General features: G+C 44.2%; 1 protein-coding gene across 1 annotated transcript in view; it reads left to right on the top strand.

Annotated features, from left to right (window-relative positions):
• CACNA1B (calcium channel, voltage-dependent, N type, alpha 1B subunit) overlaps positions 1-20,954 on the top strand; it is a 562,801-nt gene that overhangs the window by 529,803 nt on the left and 12,044 nt on the right. The window contains exons 40-43 of the mRNA XM_015421148.1: positions 12,561-12,669; positions 13,852-13,956; positions 16,345-16,445; positions 20,641-20,759. Of these exons, the coding sequence (XP_015276634.1) occupies positions 12,561-12,669; positions 13,852-13,956; positions 16,345-16,445; positions 20,641-20,759 (434 nt within the window). The remainder of the gene's footprint in view (positions 1-12,560; positions 12,670-13,851; positions 13,957-16,344; positions 16,446-20,640; positions 20,760-20,954) is intronic.

The raw sequence follows: 20,954 nt of genomic DNA, 5'->3' as shown, positions 1-20,954 counted from the left end.
TGTGCAACAGTGGAATCAGCTGCCTAGGGAGGTGGTGAGCTCCCCCTCCCTGGCAGTCTTTAAACAGCGGCTGGACAAACACTTGTCAGGGATGCTCTAGGCTGATCCTGCACTGAGCAGGGGGTTGGACTAGATGGCCTGTATGGCCCCTTCCAACTCTGTGATTCTGTTATTCTAGTTACCAAGGCCAACAGACAGGGGAGCAACTACCTGCCACCCATTGGGTCCAGCAATGTCGTTCCTCTGCTAAGACACCCCAGGGAGAACCTGGCAGGCCCCAGAGCATCAACAATGTTGGAAAGGCCAGCAGAATCAGTTAAAGTCCAAGGAGGACACGCCAGGGAGCTCTCTGCTGGGCTCATAGTGGGAGAAAAAGGACACCGTGTGAGTTTAACCCCCTTCTCTTCCAGTACTGAAGCTCCAAAGACCTTCTACAAAGGACACTGGAAGGTGCCCAAGTTCCAACAGCCCGAGCTCCTGACATGAACATATGAAGCTGCTTTATATTATATCAGGCCATTGTTCTACCTACCTTGGTATTATCTACTCAGACTAGTAGCAGCTGCCCAAAATCTCCGATTGGGAGTTCTGAATACCAGCTATTTGAGATCCCTTAACTGGAGATCGCAGGAATTGAACATGGGGCCTTCTGCATGCAGAGCAAGTGCTCTTCCATTAAGCCACTGTAAAACGGGGAATTTTTTTAAAGCTTAGTTTAGCTTTTAATCTGAGCTCACTGGTGCTTATTCACACATTTGTTTTTCTTTTTACAATTTATAAGCTTCCTACTGAAGAAAAAATAATGGCAATTCACAATGATGAGTAAGAAAACATTTCAAGAAAGTGCAGCTCAAACCCACTACAAAGCTATAAACAGCAAGCTAAAATTAGCCGCAGGAAACATCTGCCATCCAATTGGCTGCAAAGTTGGGTTTTGGCTAGGGCTGCCACATCTCCAAGATTGACGGGAGACATCCCACCACCAGCCCTCTTCCCCCGCTGCCACTCAATGGGCGGGGAGGGGGAATGGGAGGAAATCGCTGTCACTGGCAGCCCAGTAATGTCACTTGTAGCTTGCCCAAGAAGTGACCACACCAATAAGGCTAGTGGTGTAACTTCTGGGTCACACTGGAAATTATGCTGCCAGTGATATCACTGTGTTGCCAGAAAAGCCCCCCTCCCCAGCGCTGGTAGGTCTCCTACTGCAACTCTGATGTGGGCGTGCCACTGTTAGAGGCACAGCATCACTACTGAGAAGGTCATGCCAATGACCTCTTTTTTACACTTAATCTCTAGGACCTTAGCTTCCATGCTTGACTGTGTCCTAATACATGTGAAGCAATACAATAATAATACTACTAAGAAGAAGCAGGCATGTTTCTGAGCACATGCAGAGAGCCTGTGCTTTACTACTTGAGTAATCACGGACAGCCAACATGTCCCTGCTCTTTCAGGTCACGCAGGCTTGTGGTCTCTCCACATGGAAGTGAAAAGGGGGGATTGTCTTCCTTTGGCTTTGTGTTTTGTGGCCTTTTAGATAAATTGGAAGTGACAATCGGAATAAAGGGTAAAAGGGTAAAAACATTTTATTCAAGTCACTGCTGGCTGCCCCATAATGCTCCCCACCAGTTCTCCTTGGCATGGTGAATATAACCACTTTCCCAAAAAAACCCCAAAAGCCTGTCTGAAAAATGCAGAAGCTCCCCCTCCTCCCCCTGCCTCTTTCATAGGTTCACCCTTCCTGTCCCTGTGTCCAACATCAATCATTCCGGACTGCTACCGCAGGGATTCAGAAGTCGCTTTATATCGGTGAGCAGGTGGAAGGAGATACCCAAAGAGATGAAATTGGAGCAATCTTCTGCTTAACCCTCTCTCTTTGATTGTTTCGTTTCTCCTCCCTGAAAGCAAGCCAACAACAAAAAAAGAGAAAATAATCGAATTAACCCAAATTTCTCTCTTCTTGTCTGCTTTCCCTTTATCCCTGGTTTCCCCTTTATTGTTGCTTGGTTTTATTTTTTTCTTCTCCCTGCCTTAATCCCTCCCCACCGCCACCTTTGCTTTTCTTTCTCTCTCTCCCTCCGGTTCCAAGTGGGCGCATCAGTTACACGGACATGTATGAAATGCTGAGACACATGTCCCCACCACTTGGTCTGGGAAAGAAATGCCCAGCTCGTGTTGCCTATAAGGTTAGACCTCCTCCTGGGATGACCCGTGATATCCGTGTGTTGTGGCTAAGCTGACTGTCCTCTTTTCCTGTCATATTTGTGGTTTCTCTAAGCTCTTTGGGATGCTGTATCTTCTAGTTCATGGGGTGTCAAAAACATATGGCCAAGGACCTGATGCAGTCCGCCAAGGATTCCCAGGCTGGCCTCTTGCAGCAATGCGGCCACTTCAGTTTGGTCTCTCCTGTAATAAAGTGTGGTGACTGGGGTCCCTTTTCTACCACTCAGTGGGATCCAACATTACTTGCAAAGATTGCACAGCTGCAATTCTTTTAAAATGGGGAACTACGGCCTCTTGAGAGGAGAATCAGTAGAGATGAGGGAGGGAGCTAAATCACACTCTCACATACACATGTACACCCACAAAGCCCCAGCTAGTTACTAAGTACTTGGCCCAGGACAAACTAAATCCAGATAGGACAGGAGAAGGCTATCCCAGCTCTCTCAGTTCAAACTCTGGACACTTGTAAAACGGATGATATCACACTTCTATCTGCCTGCTATCTCCTCAAAGAGACACCTGGATAGGTGAATGATTGTAGAAGTCCTGTTGATCCTTCTTATGCAAGCTGCTTGGAGAGTTTTTTAAGATGGCATCTCTGGTGGGAAAATGATAAGCGTCCATCTGTCTGACTCCTTTCCCCCACCATGACATTTGCTGAGTGGACAGTACAGTCCTCCTGTCCATTTGAATTTGACACCTCTGTTCTAGTTTGAACATCCCACATGTCAGCTGTTACATTTGTGATATCCATTCTAGCTTTCTAGCCAACTGAGTTCCTTTCTGTCCAAATAAAGCTCTCTTGGCCTATCTTTCTTATCCCTCCCCCCTTTTTCTGTCTGCTTCAAATCAGGGAGAAATATTATAAAACTAAGGCCATGTTCATACAAAGAGTGCTCCAGTTAATAAGGCCTTAATCTCTGTTCCTTTTTTTGTTCTCTACAAGGCCATAACCCTTATGGGACTAAAACATTTCAGAATGTAGTTGCAAGGGAAGGGTGCATTGCATGTTTGAATGTCCCTCCTCAATGAAAATTCACTAGATATCAGTGCACACAGAGCATTTCGCTGCCTCCTGTGTTTTGTGATGGTTTTGTCTTAGAGGTACACTGCTTAGTGAATTAATCAGTTAAGTTAATTGGGAGGACCTCCTTATTCAAATCAAAATATCTTAACCAGCTCATTGTTTAACCAATCCATTACAAATGTTTAGAGCAAATAAAAAGGTATCCCAGATTAATTGGTCAACAGATTTTAAGTTTTAAAGACAATTAATTCATAATAATTATGTGCTGTCAAGTCATAACCAGCCCATAGCAGCACCAGGACCATTGGGGTTTTCAAGGCAAGCAACCTTCAGAGGTGGTCTGCCATTGCTTTCCTCTGCATAGCAACCCTGGTGGTCTCTCATCCAAGTACTAACCACAGCCAACCCAGTTTAGCTTCCAGGCTCTGATTAAATCAGGATCATTAGAGCGACTCGGGCTACTTTTAATAAAATTGCATATTTTAAAAAAGAAAGATGTCAAGCCATCTTAGAAGGTGCAGTCTCTCCTATATAAAAGAAAAGGAATGTCTTTTCTATTCTAACATGACGGCAGCTGTGACATGTGTCTGTACCATCTACAACAAAAGAAAATGCATTTTTACTCTTTAGGATTATTTTTCTCGCATGCAAATTTATGCATATATAGCAAAAGTAGTCAGTTAATTAACCAGTTAGTTATTCTCCCGTAAAGAGCAAAAAGGGAGCAAGAGCTCTTGATCTGTTTGAATATCCCCAGAGTAAAGCACACTCCGAAATCAAAGCAAGGGGTGTGTGTCAAAGAGCAGCAAAGGGGGGGGGGGAATTATGTCTGGAAATGAAGTCATTGTACAGAAGGATAGTATCCTGTATTCCTGAGGTATTCCAAGATAAGCCTGCTTTCAGTGGAAGAAGTCTTTACAGTTAAAGAGGGCAGCTGGATCTGCTCAGTCTCTCAATATCAATGGCCAGAAAATTTCTTTAGTATGTTTTAAATCAAAGCAGTAGATTGGCTCGACCCCATTTAAAAATGGCGGCCTTTCTCCTCTTTCTTTGTCCATCATAGAAGGAAGGGCACCTACCTGTCCAATGAATAAAAGAGAGGAAACTTTTTGGACATCCAAACATATATTCAGGAGCTATGACCTTCCTTTTGGTGGGGAGAAATGAAATATACATAAAATATATTCATGAACAGTGCAGACATAAAACAATCACCCCACTAAATAATTCCTGTGGGAATACCTAATGCTATTTTCCTTTGTTCACATGAAAGCAGCTTAAGAACATTTTTTAGGTGAATAAAACACCCACAAATCTTTATTATCATCTCCTTGTAACTGTCTATTCTGATCGATCTCTTAGATTCCTGGGGTGGAATCTTTTTAATTAGATCACAGCTAATTAAGGTAGGCAGTGCTAGAAGAGGGAGTGAGGTCTTAAATGCAGGTGACACCATGAAAGCCCCCTTAAATACACTCTTGGAGATAAATGTATTGGGATCATCGCACCACTTGAATCCAAAGAACAGTGGACTCATTCATACACATAATTTGCTCTCGATAAAGATTTAATTAAATCAGAAAGCACTATTGTGTTCAATGAGATGTTAGTTTCCTGCTTCCCATCATTGCAGTGAGCTGTGCAAATGAGACACTGATGGATTTGCAGCTGAGCTGAGCAGAAGCTGTGTTCAGTCACTGGAGATGTCAGTGGGATTTGGTTCCTCTTTGTTACTGCTGCTGCCACCCAATGATATTGTACAATTGAGGAATGAATAAAATCAGAGGGTCAGGAAGCAGCAACAACTTCAAAGGTGAAAGTGCACTGCTCCTTTGAGAGCTGGCATGGTACATATACTTTCATGAATCATTTATCCAATTGCTCTCTGATTTAAAGGAAGAGAAGTATTTCACCTTTTTCCTCACTTTGTTTTCCTGCCAAAAATCACCATCCCAAGGTCCTTTTACCCCATGGGGGGGACATGTATAGACTTTCATATTCCCTTCGCCCAATGAACAGAATCAGTTCTCAGCAAGAAAGCAGGGTGAGGGGAAAGGGTGAGGGAAATATTCATATTGCCCCCTCCTTCTTCCTCTTGAAATCTCACCCCTAGTTATTGCATTCATATACATCTGGGGAAATTATCAAGGGAGGATGCATAATTATCAAGGAAGTTCTGCCCCCGCCTTCCCTGGAATTGGAGCATTGACTGTATCCGTACATCTTCACTATATGCCTAAGCCGGTTTAATTGTTGTTCCCTCCCTCCAAAGCACTTTGGGAATTATAGCTGTGGCCATCTTCAGTTAGCATGAGTGCATTGAAATCAGAGGGTATGGATGGTATTGGAAATGAGCTCACTGACCCTGCCCGTGCCTATGTGTGGTAGGTGAAACATGAACATGGCATCTTTGTGCATAGGACACCATGACTGGGAAAGCTACTTTTTGTAGTGCTTCTGATCACAGGGACGGAACCTCCACACATACACACTGTATTCATCTTCCAGCAATCATGTGTAGGCAGTGGGAGGGGCCAAATGTTCCCTCTGTATAGACATTGATGTCAACATATGTATATCATCTGCAGAGGGCGTCTGTGAGGAGAGATGCTTTGACAGATAGGGATGGGCACAAACCAGTTTTTTTTCCTTTTTTAATTAACAATTTTAAATAGTTACAACAATGATAATGAAACAATATTTTACAATATACATCCTACTACTCAACTCAAACAACTATACAGCGGGATTAACTTCAAATACAGAATTCAAAAATAAATCATTTTTTAATATTGTGGATTGTCAGGAATAATATCTTTGTCCAACATAAAACTAATAACAGGATACCAGATAGCTACTACTTTTTTATAATAATTTTCAGGTGAAGCATTAGATAAATTAAATGAAATGTTATGTATTATAAAATTCTCCAATATTCAATTATACCATTGAGACAGCATCGGAGGTTTAGATGCAATAAGAATCTGTGTGGCTGCTAACTCGAACCAGTTTACAGACTAAAGTTCGTGACGAATTTTGGCTGGTTCATGGTTCATGAGCTTTGCACAAACTTTCAAGTAGTTAATGGCAGTTCATGCAGTTCGTGAATGGATGCATTTCCAGATAGACTCTCTCTGATCTATCAAAATGTTTACCAAATTTCAAAACAACATAACTTGTGAGTCTGGTGTCTCTAGCTTGCACAGGGTCCATTCTATACACTCTTAAACCTGTGCCTGTCATTTCCTCAGAAAACAGTTTCCTGGAGGCACCTTCTTTGGGGGGATGTAATTCAGACCCCGTAAATCCAGTCCTCACCAAACTTGGAGGGCAGGTAGAGAAGAGCCAGCTGGAGATCCCTTGCAAGATCCTCTAGCATGCCAGGGGGGCTGTTCTCTCACCTTATAAATTGAACCAGTTTGTTTCGCACCACAAAGTTTGTGATGGTTTGAGGCGTACGAACTGGGCACACCACAAACCGAAATGAACCACATTTGCCCAGTTCATGCCCATCCCTATTGACAGATTATCAGCTATTTTAACAAACTACAATTCCCAGGTTTCTTTGTGGGGAAGCCATGCCATGTATGAAACCAATTTATATTTGTAGTGTAGTAGATAATGACATTTGCATGTTGTGCTGCTTAATACATTGGAGTCCATGTTCCTTTACCCATCTAGTTAAAAATTAACAATGCATAGTTTAACCATCCAGTGCCCCAGTTCAACATTTACAGACAATGAGTCCCATGAGGTTCAATATGCATTTAATAGCATGGCCTTAAATTAGTTTTAATAATTGAAATAATAACCTTTTTAGCTTCCAATCCCTAAATCTGTAACACCAGATTTATTAACTAGGTGCAGGGAGAAGAAATTTAATCCTTTCACCCCTACACAGTTTCACCTATTGAAACTCCCCTCCCCAGAGCTAGTAGCATTGGCAGGGGTTAAAACAAAATACCAGGCAGACATTGGCAGAATTTCACTGGCGACACAGAAAGACTCATCAGTCTGACTACTCACATTTCCAGGAGTAGCCAGTGGCCATTCTTGACCATGCACAAACTCATGACTATAGATAGTAATCACTGGAAAAAGTGTGAGCCAGGATGTGTTGTGCAACAATACAGCCATTAAAAAATTGACATGATTGCAAAGGATGTGCCACTGCAGTTGCGGACATTACTATTGGTTGTATCATGCATAGCTCATTTCATGTATCCCTTTTTCCTTGTGATCAAGGTTTTGTGTGTGGCTGAGAACATACGTGCACAAAGAAATTAAGTGCCTTAGATGACAACTTTCTGTCTTTTTACCTCTTCTACCCCTGCCTCCCCTTACCACCTTTACAAGCTGTCGTACAATTTTTGGTTCTTTTCTGGTGAAAGAAAAGTGATGTCTCTTCTGTTCCATGCCCCAACACATCTCTTTGTTTCTGAAGAACTGGGCTGCCTTTCAGGGCTTCTCTCTATCTCTTTGTCTAGCAACCAACTTGGTATGCCACCATAGTGTTTCTCCTCTGGCCCTTTCTTATGGGCTGCTCTTTTTCCTCTGTATTTCTTTTGTCACCCCTTTTCCTCTGTGTGTGTGTGTGTGTGTTTTTTTCCTCCTTTGCTGGCAAGAACAATCCCTGCAGAGTTGTTTTTCTTGCTTGCCTTTGATATGCATGTATGAGTCTCTTTATGGCCTTATTCTGAGTGCTACAGGAGAGCTCCATCCATGGATGCGCTGGTTTCCCTTTCTTTCCATATCTTGGGTAAGGACAGGAGATGCTTGCTTGGTTGGCAGTTAAACTGTGTGTGTGAGACCCCAGACAAAAATCTAGGCAGGGGCAAGGTCTATTAAGAAGATTCAAATAGTAGCCTAGAGACTGACTGAGGTCAAACAGAATAAAAAAGAATTCAGGATTATTTGAATTATTTTGGCATTCCTAACATTCCTGGGAAGTTCCACTGAAAAACAGCCACCAAATTTGCTTAGAGCTTTCTGTATCAGTCAGTCTTCTACACAGTTCGAGATGCAATCTTCTATCCACAGCTTCCAGACAGTTGAAGATGAGTCAAAGGCAGGAGAGAAGGAAACCAGAAGTCTGTGTAAGGTCTCCTTATTTCTCAAACGAGCACGATAGGCTGCCCTAGAAATGTTGTAAGGTTCTGCGAGTATCTAAGCTGCTCTGGATTGGTGGTGATTCATTGGGCATATGAAGCCGCCCTATTTCAAGTCCGACTATCGGTCTGTGTAGCTCAGAATTCTTTATTCTGACGGCAGCTCTCCAAGATCTCAGGCAGAGGAATGATTTTCTAAAGACCTTATGTGAGATCGCCAGGGAGTGAACCTGAAACCTTCTGTGCTGAACCCCTGACCCATTCTTGAAGGGCAATTGGGAGGTCTCCCTTTAGTTCCGTCAATTGGCTAGAGCTGGGTGGTGGAATCCCTTCTTTCCATCAGTTCACTGGCTTAAGGCCCATTTAGGACTCTGGTCCAGCTTTGTTTGTGGTATCTTCAGATGTCAGAGAGCTGGGTGAAGGGAACCCAAGGCATTGCAATATGGGGCAAATTCGATCGTCCCAAAGATCACCCCTAGTTTGCCATCTGTGTTGATTTCAGGGAATTCTACTGAATATTTCCCACCTGAATAGTGTTTTTAATTTAGTTATCAGTGTCATTAGTAATGATGCTCAGTCTTCTTAACCCTTGACCACAATACTAATTGGAGCAAGACAGAGTGTCTCCATCACCCAGCCTGTACTTGGCTGTTATCTGAATGAGTTCCCATCCGTGTCACAAAGGATTAATTAAGAAGCTCTGAAGGAAAAAAATTGCAGCTGCACACCCACCTCCTCTTTCCTTCTTGGAGAGAGTTTTTTTCACTGCAGAAATATTAACAAGCTCTTCCCTTCCCACACAGACACAAGTTCAGATTCTCTTGTTAGCCTCTGTCCAGGTTGTGTTCCAAAGGCAGAATGCCAGAAAAACAACCTAATTATAAACAAACAATCGAGGAGGGCTCTGCACTGGAGGGGCCTGGATAGGGTTGCCAGGTCTCACCTTTGCTGCAGTGGACATGGAGCCAGGAGCCTTCTGCCATGTGAGTGAAGCATGTGTGGCAGTGACACCGTCGTGCAGTGACACTCTAGAATTCATGGCAAAAAATCTATGGTAACCATAGAGTTCCCCCTGAATGCTAGAGCATCACTCCACAATAGTCCCAGCATGATGATATCACTACCAGTGACATCATTGCATTGGCGGTGTCCCCATGGGATGCTGGTGTTCAGGGGTGAGGCTTCCCCCGCCAGCCAACTGGCCAGCAGCAGATTGGGGGGCCCCAGATCAGGGGATTCCCTTGGCCCCACAGGGGTGATGGCAACCCTAACCTGGGCTCTGTCCTGCACCTTTGCAAGCCTTTCAGAAAGCCTGTGACTACATCAAGTCACCAAGCAGCTGCAGAGGGGTTGACAGGGCCAGCCTCCAAGGCTGAGGCTGTAGGCAGCTGATGAGGCCTGCTAGCGCCAGAAGAACTCACTGCCAAACTCTGGCCCACCATGGTGTAGCATCACCAGCTGTCACCACCTGCCCTCTTACACGGTGTACAGATGGTGGGATTAGGCACCCGCTGAAAGACGGAAGAGGATACAACAAGGAATAAGGTGTGGATAGAATGTGCACACACAAAAGGTGGCCCTGCCTAGGCTCTCTCCTTGCAAGAGGCGGTGTTCCCACAGAGTTTGCCTGTGTACAGTTGCATGCCATTCAGACCTTCTGATGACTGCATAGAGATCAGGAGCGGGAACAGCAAGCTCTATTTCAGATTCCCTCCTCCATATGAATGTCTGATGAAAGACCATAGAATTTTCAAGGCAAGAGACCATCAGAGGTGGGCTGGTGTTGCCTGCCTCTGCATAGAGACCCTGGATTTCCTTGGTGGTCTCCCATCCAAGCACTAACTAGGGCCGAGCCTGCTTAGCTCCAGAGATCTGTCAAGATCACTCTGGGCCATCCAGGTCAGTTTAAGTACTAAGGGATGAAAAATTGAGCGAAACAGCTGAAATCGCTCTGAAATTCTGAGGATTTGGTTGGAGAGCACATGATCCATAACCTTGTTGAAGCTAAGCAGGTCTGGATGTGGTCAGGGCCTGGCTGGGAAACTTTCTGGAAACTCCAGGTATACCACTTTGAACTCCATTTTGGAAGAAAGGTGGGATATGAATGGATGAGTTGATTTCTATTACACTTTTATCTAACACTTCTTCCAAGGAACTTAGAGTGGTTTATATAGTTCGTTCTTTCTCATCCCCCCCCCTCACAATTCCTGTGAACAAAGTTTGAGTCTGGTGGTACCTTTAAGATCAGGAAACTTTAATTCTGGGTATACGCTTTTGTGAATGGTTGGCCTAATGTTAAGTAAGTTTCATGGCTGAGCATTGATTTGAACTCAGATCTCCCTATTCGAAATCCACCACTCTAACCACTATACTACACTGGATCTCAGGGTAGACAAGATAACTGTCAAATTCTTGACTGTGTCAAGGTATCCTTCTGTGATTGGGTTCTGTTACCTTTCCCACCCTCTGATTCATGCCGAGAAGCAAGACGGATGGAGCTCTTCTGGAACAAATTATTTTTCATCTGCTTGTCCTTCACGTCCATGCATCTTTCTTTCTTTTTCTTTTCTGTTTTTTTTTTCTCTCTCACTGAAATGGATTCAGTGGGACTATCTGAGTAAGTTTGAACCATTGGATTGCATTGAATGGGGTGTATTTGTGCTAACCTTTGGTGTGCTGAAGGTGGGGAACAGGTTGGGTTGGGCATCTCTGGTGTGCCAGCCAGCAAACCTGCCTGGAGCTCAGTCTGAATTGCATTGGAATTCCAAGGGACTGGGGGGGTGGGGGCGGACAGGATGCCTGCAGGCTCTGTTCCCAGTAGCGCCAGCAAGCATCCTCAGTTCATGCTTGATTTTTCCTCTTGGTAGCAATTACTCAGCAGGGGTCTGCTGTCAGCCTTTAGATAGTAGCTGGAAAGTACTTACAGCAATAGGCTGCATACAGACAATGGCTTTTTTAAAAATGGTGCAGAAGTGCCATTGCTTATAGTACACGTGATTGTGTTTTTTGTAAGTTGCTAGGATCAAAGAAGTTATTGCAAGTTTTCATACATTTTCAAACTGCGGTGGCTCAGGTGGTTAAGACGCTGAACTGCAGGCTGTGGAAGGCCGGTAGTTCAGCAGTTCGAGACCCGCGTTGCCGCATGATGGAGTGAGCTCCCATCTCTAGTTCCAGCTCCTGCCAACCTAGCAGTTCGAAAGCAAGAAATTGCAAGTAGATAAACAGGTACCACTTCAGTTAGAAGGTAACAGCGTTCCGTGCGCCTTGGTGTTTAGTCATGCCGGCCACATGACCATGGAAACGTCTTCAGACAGCGCTGGCTCTTCGGCTCTGAAACAGAGATGAGCACCGCAACCCTAGAGTCGGATTCGACTGGCTTTCGAGCAAGGGAACCTTTACCTTTACCTTTAGAACCAAACAAGTTATTGCAAGTTTTCATACATTTTCAAACGTTACTTTGGAAAAGCTGAAGCTAGGCCACAAACACAGGGTACAACCAGGCCTGCTGCAATAGAGAAATGTTAGTTTTGATATGACAGCCGCAGTTGCCTAGAGAATAGGTGCCATGGTAGGCAGTGGTCTCTCTCCCCCCCCCCCAATCCTTGAAGCAGTTGTAAAAGATTCAGAGAAAACATAGAACGTGTCCACACCAAAGACGTAAATTGGTTAATAGTTGTTCCCTCTGCCCAGAGAACTCTGGGAGCCAGGGATCTAAGACACTCTTCCTGAATTTTAATTCCCAGGATTCTTTGGGAAATGGCCATGATGATAAAAATGTTACAACACTGTTATGTGCTTGCAGTATAAACAGCCCAAAGATAATGGCAAATTCTTTGCTATCCAGGCAGTTATGAAATTTATCTCAGAAGAAAAAAAGAGTGACTTTATGTATCGACTGAAAGAAATGTAGGAGGTGGTAGTTCCAAGTGACAGGAAGATAGATTTGGGTTAAATATGAGACCAAGTACAGTTCACTTGAGACAAATGGCTTAGAGAACTTGGGGAAGGTTCTTCCTTCTGGTGTTTGTCACCTAAGTCAGCACACGAAAGGTTAACCTTGTAGAACGTCACTTCTTTGTAATCTTGCTGTTTTACTGAAGGGAATAAAAATAGAAGAAAGCCGGAGTAGGTGGGTGGGTCTTGGCATTTGGGGAGGGGGAAGGCGTTGGCCAGCATTGATAGGAAACTTGTTGATTTCTCAGCGCTTGGTGAGGATGAACATGCCAATCTCGAATGACGACCTGACAGTTCACTTCACATCTACACTGATGGCCTTGATCCGTACCGCCCTGGAAATCAAACTTGCATCAGGTGAGGTGGGGGTGCCATTTTTATGGTTTGGAGGCCAGGAGTGGGGAGATGCTCACACCCAAACACTTACAGGCAGAATCTTCATTTTGAACTTCAAAATACCAGCCTAAAGTTCTGGAATGAGATTCTGGGGGAGCGTAATTTCTGTTTGCTCAAGCCTCATCAAACACATCACACCTCATTAAGGAGCGGATGTGATCCTTTCCCCCATTCCTTTCGGCCTAACTTTTCTCTGTCCATTTTTGGGCTGGGATTACCCTGCCTTTTTGAAGTGCAGTGAAGCAGCGGCTAGACTACAACATGCCTGGCCACCAGGAGATTCCTCCCTTCATGGCTGCTGTTCTGCAACCTGTCAGGTCTCCTTCTTATAGCCTCTGATTGAGTCACCTTGCCTTCATCTCCCACCAGAGAGCCGGTTTAGTGTAGTAATTAAGAGCATGGACTCTAATCTGGGAGCACCAGGTTTCATTCCCCACTCCGCCACATTCAGCTGCTGGTGTGACCTTGGGTGAGTCATAAATTCTTTCAGAGCTGTTCTCTCAAGGGCAGTTCTCAAGAGCGCTCTCTCAGCCCCTTCTACCTCACAGGCTGTCTGTTATGGGGAGGGGAAGGGAAGGGAAAGGGATTGTAAGCCGCTCTGAGACTCCTTCGGGTAGTGAAGGGTGGGGTAGAAATCCAATCTCTTCTTCTTGCTCTTCTACCTTCTTGAGCCTGCATGTCTCACTTTTGACCCTGTATGTCTCACTTTTGGTTTTTGCAGAGCGAACCTAACAGTTCGAAAGCAAGAAATTGCAAGTAGATAAATAGGTACCACTTCGGTGGGAAGGTAACAGAGTTCCGTGCGCCTTGGTGTTTAGTCATGCAGGCCACATGACCACGGAAACGTCTTCGGACAGCGCTGGCTCTTCGGCTTTGAAACGGAGATGAGCACCGCAACCCTAGAGTCGGATTCGACTGGCTTTCGAGCAAGGGAAACCTTTACCTTTACCTATGTCTTCTGCAGATCCAACATGTAGACCCATCTCTTCTCCCCTGTATTCATCGCAGTTAATGCAGAACTCGAGGGGATACTCACCAGAAGAGCAAGAATGCTTACCCCAGGAGAGCCCGTGAGGGGATCTGTGGAACCTTTTATGAGAGTAAATAATTTTCTTCTTCGTGTCTTTTCCCTGTACCCTACAGGTGTCCTTCAGCACCAGTGTGATGCTGAACTGAGGAAGGAGATCTCCCTGGTTTGGCCCAATCTCTCCCAAAAGACCTTGGATCTGTTGGTGCCACCTCATAAACGTAAGTGGCCCATTTCTCTTGGTAGCTGTCTGCATGCCCTGTGGTGGTGGTGGTGCGGGATAATTGTTATGCTAAGGCCCTCATCCCTGCCAAATCTCTCCTTATAAATAAAAGAGTTTTCGTGTCCCTCTTGCCTCAACGTTCCACACGCTTCCCCAGCTTTTGGCTCTCTGATCTGTCATTCAGCGGGTGTCCCTAGGCACTGGCTGCATTGCCTGAGTCCCGCCCAGCTGCCACTCAAGAGTACTCACATGCCATTGGCCGGGTCCTGGGTTTGCTCCTCTTTCCTGCCCAGTCCTTCAGCCACTGTGCCCTGTCAGAATTTCTGGCAAATGGCTTTCTGTCATGATGAAGACAGTTGCCTCCTCTGTGGGAGTAATTTTTTCCTCAGTAGCTGTTGGTAGGTGTCACGAAATGGCAGTTGCCTGTGTCTGTGTGATGGCTGCCGTCTGTGTGTTTAAAATCTTCCCCCATAAGGCTTAATTGAGCTGTAGTTCCAGAGAGGGTCCTACAGGGGTATCACTCACTGGGGCTTCCTTATCAATGGGGCTTCCTCATCTGCTAGCCTACAGTTCCCAGCTACCCCAAGGCCAAAAAGAGCGGGAAAACAGGGACCAAGGCAGTCTTCGTCCCTGGGAGGCAGCAGAAATTCAGCCACTCCACAGTCAGCTGGGCTGGGGAATGAATGGAAGTTTCCCTGCTCTCTTGGGCAACAGAGAGAGGCTGAAGTACAGGTGAGCCCACAACCTCCAGAGGTAGAGGGAAAGACGATTGCATTTAATCCCTGTTGATTTATGCTCTGGGTTCAAGGTGTCTGCTCCATGACTGTGTAAATAGTTAAATAAATTCTTTTATTTGGGCTAATAATCTGGGTTGTCCTCTGACCACATAGTCTCCCTTGCTCTGCAAAATACAAGAGGGAGGGGGTCGCCCAGGAAAGGCCAGACCCTTGGGTTGCCAGCTTTCCAGGAATCCCACAAAGATTGGGTATTCCATCTCCAAATAGGGAGATTCGGCATGGAGGTCAGGGTTTCAGAGCACCGTAGAGGCTGCAGGTATGGAGTGGAGATGGAAAGCTGAAGAGGGGGAAATAAAGGTATGTCGATGCTTGGCTGGGAAATTCCTGGATATTTGAGGGATGGAACCTGGAGAGGGTGAGGTTTGAGGAAGGGTGGGACCTCAGACAGGTACAATGTCATAGACTCCACCCTCCCAAGCAAGCATTCCCTCCTGGGGAACCATTGTTGCCAATCTCCAAGTGGGGGTTGGAGATCACTCCAACTGATTTCCAGGAGGGAGGGAGGAGGAGATGGAAAGCTGAAATCAGGGGCAGATAATGGCAGGTTGATGCTTGGCTGGGAAGGAGATAGACTTGCCAACTCTAGGTTGGGAGATTCCTGGAGATTTGAGGGGTGGAGCCTGGAGAGGGTGCTGTTTGAGGAGGGGTGGGACCTCAGACAGACCCCACCCTCCCAACCAGCCATTTCCTCCCGGGGAACCATTGTTGCCAATCTCCAGGTGAGGGGTGGAGATCACTCATAATTACAACTGATCTCCAGGAGGGAGGGTAGAAGTCAGCTGCAGTCAGAGGGGCAGATAACGGTAGGTTGATGGTTAGCTGGGAAGGATATGGGGTTGCCAACTCCAGGTTGGGAAATTCCTGGGGATTTGAGGGGTGGAGCCTGGAGCGGGTGGGGTTTGAGGAAGGGTTGGACCTCAGACAAGTACAATGCCATAGACTCCACCCTCCAAACCAGCCATTTCCTCCTGGGTAATAACTGTTACCAATCTCCAGGTGAGGGCTGGAGATCACTCAAAATTACAACAGCTCTTCAGGTGGCAGAGATCAGTTCCTCTGGAGAAAATGGTGGGCACTATGTCATTATACCCTGCTGAGATTGCCACAGCAAATTGACGCTGAGTGTCCAAGGCCTTGGGACTCTCCCAGAGCCTCTTTCTAGATCTCGTATTTATTTCCACATCGGGCCTTATTCCTAGTCTGTGTATAAATCAGTGTCTGGGTCAGAACAAGGAAAGGAAAATAAATCCTTTACCTTTTTTAGATTTCTGTGTTACTCTTGATAGGTTTGTAGTTCACATATGCAAAGAGGAACACAAAAGTATACATGCACTACAGTGATCCCTGACAATCAGGGACAGAGCCTATTTTCTGGTACCCGTCCCTGTTTTGTCCCATGGGAAGATCTGAGAGGTGCCCTATTTAAAGAGGTCTTGGTGTGTGTGTTTGTGCTAGAGAACCCTCACTTTTCTTCTGCCACCACTGGTGGAAACAGGCATTATCCCCAGTGCTTCATCATTAATAGTTCCCACTTCTTCCATCTTTCCCCCATTAATCTCTGTTCTTTGTGGGATTTGTTTCCTCCCCAGCTGAAGCAATGACAGTGGGGAAGGTCTATGCAGCCCTCATGATATTTGATTTCTACAAGCAGAATAAAAATACCCGAGATCCAGCTCACCCAGCCACTCAGGTAAATTTCGTCTTCGTTTCAATGAGCCAGTTAGAATCATTGGTTGTGTATTTACCAAAGCAATTTTGCAGAACTCCATGAATTTTTTTGTCCCAGATTTCCCATAATTGAGGACTCCAAGTCCATTTTTAAAAGGATTTAGATACATGCATTTCCATTAGTGCTTTAAAAGAAGGTTAGATACATTCATGGAGGATAAGTCTATAGATGGCAGCGCTGATGGCTAGGGGAGCTTCCACACTCAGAGGCAGTATATCTGTAAAGACCAGTTATTAGGGTCAACAACTGTGGAGAGCTGTTGTCCTTTTAGCTTACGTAGCTGGTCACTGTGGAAAATAAGATTCTAGATCAGATGGAATGTGATCCAGGGGAGCTCTTCTGTTCCATTATTCTTACATTAGTACAACTAGAATCCTCTAGAAATCCCATATTTTGCAGTGTTCAGAATTCTTCTTTTGTCTTATATTGTAGACTTTCCCCTCCTTTTTTCAATTCAGCTCTGAGCCAAAAGTTTTAAAAGTTCTAATCTGGTTAATGTATCTGGGGTCGAACTACATATGTCACTGGAGTTCCATGACTGAAACTCCTGACATGTAGTTTAAAATTCAGGTATTTAAATCCTGCTTTTCTCCTTGACAGGGACACAGAGCAGTTTACAATGATCAAAAACATACAATATAAGCAAATAAAATAACAAGCTTCATCTTCAGTCAGTCCTGCATCCAGTGGATGACTTATCCAAGGCTTATGTCTCTGAACATACACAAGCTTTACACCTGTAAATGGGTGGTAGAACAAAAGCCAAGATATTATTCAGCTGACTCAGATGTTCCTCCCAATTTCCCTCCGTCTTGCAGCCATGGGAGCCCCCTTGTTAGTTTGAGTCTATGATGCTGGGCAAGAAGGTTTAACTGTTCTGTTCACGCAGTTTTGATTGGAAATATCCCCTACTACAAGGAATTTAAACCACAGAAAGGAAAACAAGACTGGCTTAATATGGGTATTGGGAAGGGTTTTTCGACAACTAGGGTGGCCATTACCAGATGACTGATATAGAAATCAAATAGATTACATAATCGGAAGCAAAATATGGAGAAGCTCTAGTCTCTCTGCTAAAACAAGACCAGGAGCTCATTGTGGTACAGACCATGAATTGTTAATATTGAAAATTAGAATAAAACTGAAGAAAAACAGCCATACATTCATAGTCCCAAAATACAATCTAAACAACATCCGGAAGAGTTTACAGACCATGTAAAGAACAGATTTGCATTACTAAGTTCAAGTGAACACAAACCAGAAGAACTACGGGTTGAAATCAGAGATATTATCAAGGAAGAATGCACAAAGACTATTCCTGTAGCCAAGAGAAATGAAAAACTTCAATGGATAAATGATGAAATGCTTAAAATTACTAAAGGTTGATGAGAAGGAAAAATAAAAGGTGACATAAATAGAATCAGAAGTCCAAATGCATCTGTCCAGTGACTTGCACAGTATAAACAAATACAAGGGAATAACAAGAAAGAGAGAACAAGAGATCTGTTCCACAAGGTCAAAAGGAAATCAAAAGGAAATTTAAAGCACAGTTAGCCATGCTGAAAGGTCAGCATGGAAAAACATTAACTGAACAAGACAAAATAAAGAAAAGATGGGAGCAATATAATGAAGAACTATACAGAAGAGATGAAAGGATGACAGATTCCAAGAAGAATCTTTTGAACCTAAAGTTTTAGAATGTGAAGTGAAAGCTCTATTGAGCGCAGTGGGGAGAAACAAATCACCAGGAGTAGATAGGATATCAATAGAGCGATTCCAAGCCACAGAAACAGAGACCATCAAAATCTTAACAGGATTGTGCCAACAAATATGGAAAACCGAACAATGGCCCACAGACTGGAAATGTTCAATTTACAACTCAATGCTGAAGAAAGGAGATGTCCAAGATTGCAGGAACTATTGGACCACTGCATTAATTTCTCATGCAAATAAAGTGGTGCTCAAAATCTTACAACAAAGACTGTTACCATTTATAAAACAAGAAATGCCAGATGTTCAAGCTGGATTCAGAAAAGGAAGAAGTGCTAGAGATTATACTGCAAATTTACGTTAGTTACTGAGCATACAAAAGAATTTCAGAAGAAAATTAATTTATGTTTCATAGACTACAGCAAAGCTTTGGACTGTGTGGATCATGAAAAGCCATGGTTGAATTTTAAAGAAATGGTGTGCGACAAAATCTGATTGTTTTGATGAGCAATTTATACTCTGGGCAAGAGGCTACTGTTAGGACTGAATATGGAGAAACAGAATGGTTTCCATTTGGCATATTTCTCTGGTGGAAAACGATGCTGTGATATGCCGTTAAAGGTGGTGGTGGCGGCGGTTGTACTGGCAGAAAATAGTGAAGACTTGAAACATCTCCTGATGAAGGTTAAAGCATAAAGTGCCAAAAACAGGATTACAGGTGAACATCAAGAGACAAAAGTAGTGACTACCAAGGAATTATACAACTTTAAGGTTGACTATGAAGAAATTGGAGTTGTTCAAGATTTTCTATTCCTTGACTCCATCAACTGAGAAATCAGAAGGAGATTGAGACTGGGAAAGGCAGCCCTGAAGGAGCTAGAAAAGATGCTTAAGTGTGTTTCTGGTGACCAAGATCAACATCACTCATACCATATTATCCCCCATTACTATATATGGGTTTGAAAGTTGGACAATGAAGAAAGCTAACAGGAAGAAATTGATTCATTTGAAATGTGGTATTAGAGGAGAGTTTTATAAATACCATGGACTGCCAAAAAAGACAAATCAGTGGGTTCTAGATGAAATCAAGCCTGAACTCTCCCTAGAAGTTAAAATGACTAAACTGAGGGTCATGTTGGTCATGTTATGAGAAAGCACAAGTCACTGGAAAAGACCAATAATGTTAGGAAAAGGTTATGGCCTCAGGAAAAGCGGAAGAGCCAACATGAGATGGATTGACTCATTCAAGGAAGCCACGGCCCTCAGTTTGCAAGACCTGAGCAAGGTTGTTAAATATAGGATGCCTTGGAGGTTATTAGTTCATAGGTTTGCATTAAATCGGAAGTGACTTGACAGCACTTCACACACACACACAAGGTTTAAAGCTGCTGGGAGGGGACATTTCTGAAACGAGAAAGAGCATGGTGCAAGACACACCCTACTCTAGCACCACCACCCGGATTCATATGTCCCTTTCCCCTGATTATTCTTATGACCAAATAGTACATTACTATTCTAGTTACAGGACTCCAGCATTCTGTGTAGTCTGACCCTTAAAATCATGTTACTCAGCAACCTGCCTAATTTGATGCTTCTACGCTAAACCAATCAACCCTAAATCCAATCCATATTTTAAAAAGATAAGAATATAGAGAATATCAGTTTGAATATTTGTCAAAAGATTTAAGTCAAGAAAATTATCTTGAAATTTAGCACTAATTTGCACAAGTCACACAGGCCACAGGGCCTGCACATGTATCTTTGGTGAATTTCTAAAACTGGCATGTTGGTAGCGACTTGTGATGTGCTATGTGCTGTTCAGGATAACCGCTACCCTTCTGAACAGCAGTTCCAGCAGTTCAGATAAATCAGTACTTGACTTGCATGGCTCCTGATTCAAGCCCCACAACACGACACCACGTTAGTTCAGAACTGTAGGATTCCCTTGGTGCCTGAGATATTGACAGGAGGTAGAGTCTGTAGAAGATGCCATATTCAGTCCCTGGCACCAGCAATTCAGGGAGCTCAAGCAGCAGGTGGGGAAAGCTTTTCTCTGCCTCAGACGCTGAAGAAGTGCTGCCAGGCAAAGCAGAAAATATTGATAGCCTTAAACTGACTTGATACAAGCCAACTTTGTATTAGTAGGCCCATAGCACAGTGGTTTGCTTTGCAAGTTAGAAGGTCCCTACAGTGCCCAGTTAAAGGCTCTCAGGTAATGACCTGGGAAAGATCTTTTTCTGCTAGAGAGCCAGGGCCAGTCAGAATGGACAAAGCGGAACTACAGGGACCAGTGGCCTGACTCCATATAAGCAGCTTCCTGTGTTCATAAGCTCTTTGCTCAGTCCCTGTTGGAAGGAATGACTGCAAACATTTCTGTCAATTGCTCCTTACATATGGTTACAAGAACAGATAATATTAGTGATTCTTCTCTTCTTACGACTTGCAGACTGGAACCGTCTCCCTATTCCACCCACTGAAAGCTGCACTGGAGCAAAGCCAGCCAGTATTCCCCAATGCTTTCCTTCGTCAAAAGAGCTCTGCTTCCCTCAACAATGGAGGGGCTTTGTGAGTACCCTGACATTTCTTGATATTTCGGCCTAGTTCTGTGGAGGTTGTAGATTAACATCTGGGTTGTAACACTTCAGACAGAAGCCTGGGGCTCATGTGATAGAATTCTCTTCCTTACAGATTTCTTCAGCATAGAAAACGAGTGTCTCAGAGAAAGGGGTTTATTTTATTGACTACGGTATTTATTCAAAA

The sequence above is a fragment of the Gekko japonicus genome, unplaced genomic scaffold, assembly GCF_001447785.1.
Source record: "Gekko japonicus isolate JY-2015 unplaced genomic scaffold, Gekko_japonicus_V1.1 scaffold40, whole genome shotgun sequence".
Taxonomy (NCBI): Eukaryota; Metazoa; Chordata; class Lepidosauria; order Squamata; family Gekkonidae; genus Gekko; species Gekko japonicus.
The sequence above is the reverse complement of the archived record's forward strand: the minus strand, read 5'-3'. Positions and strand labels throughout refer to the sequence as shown.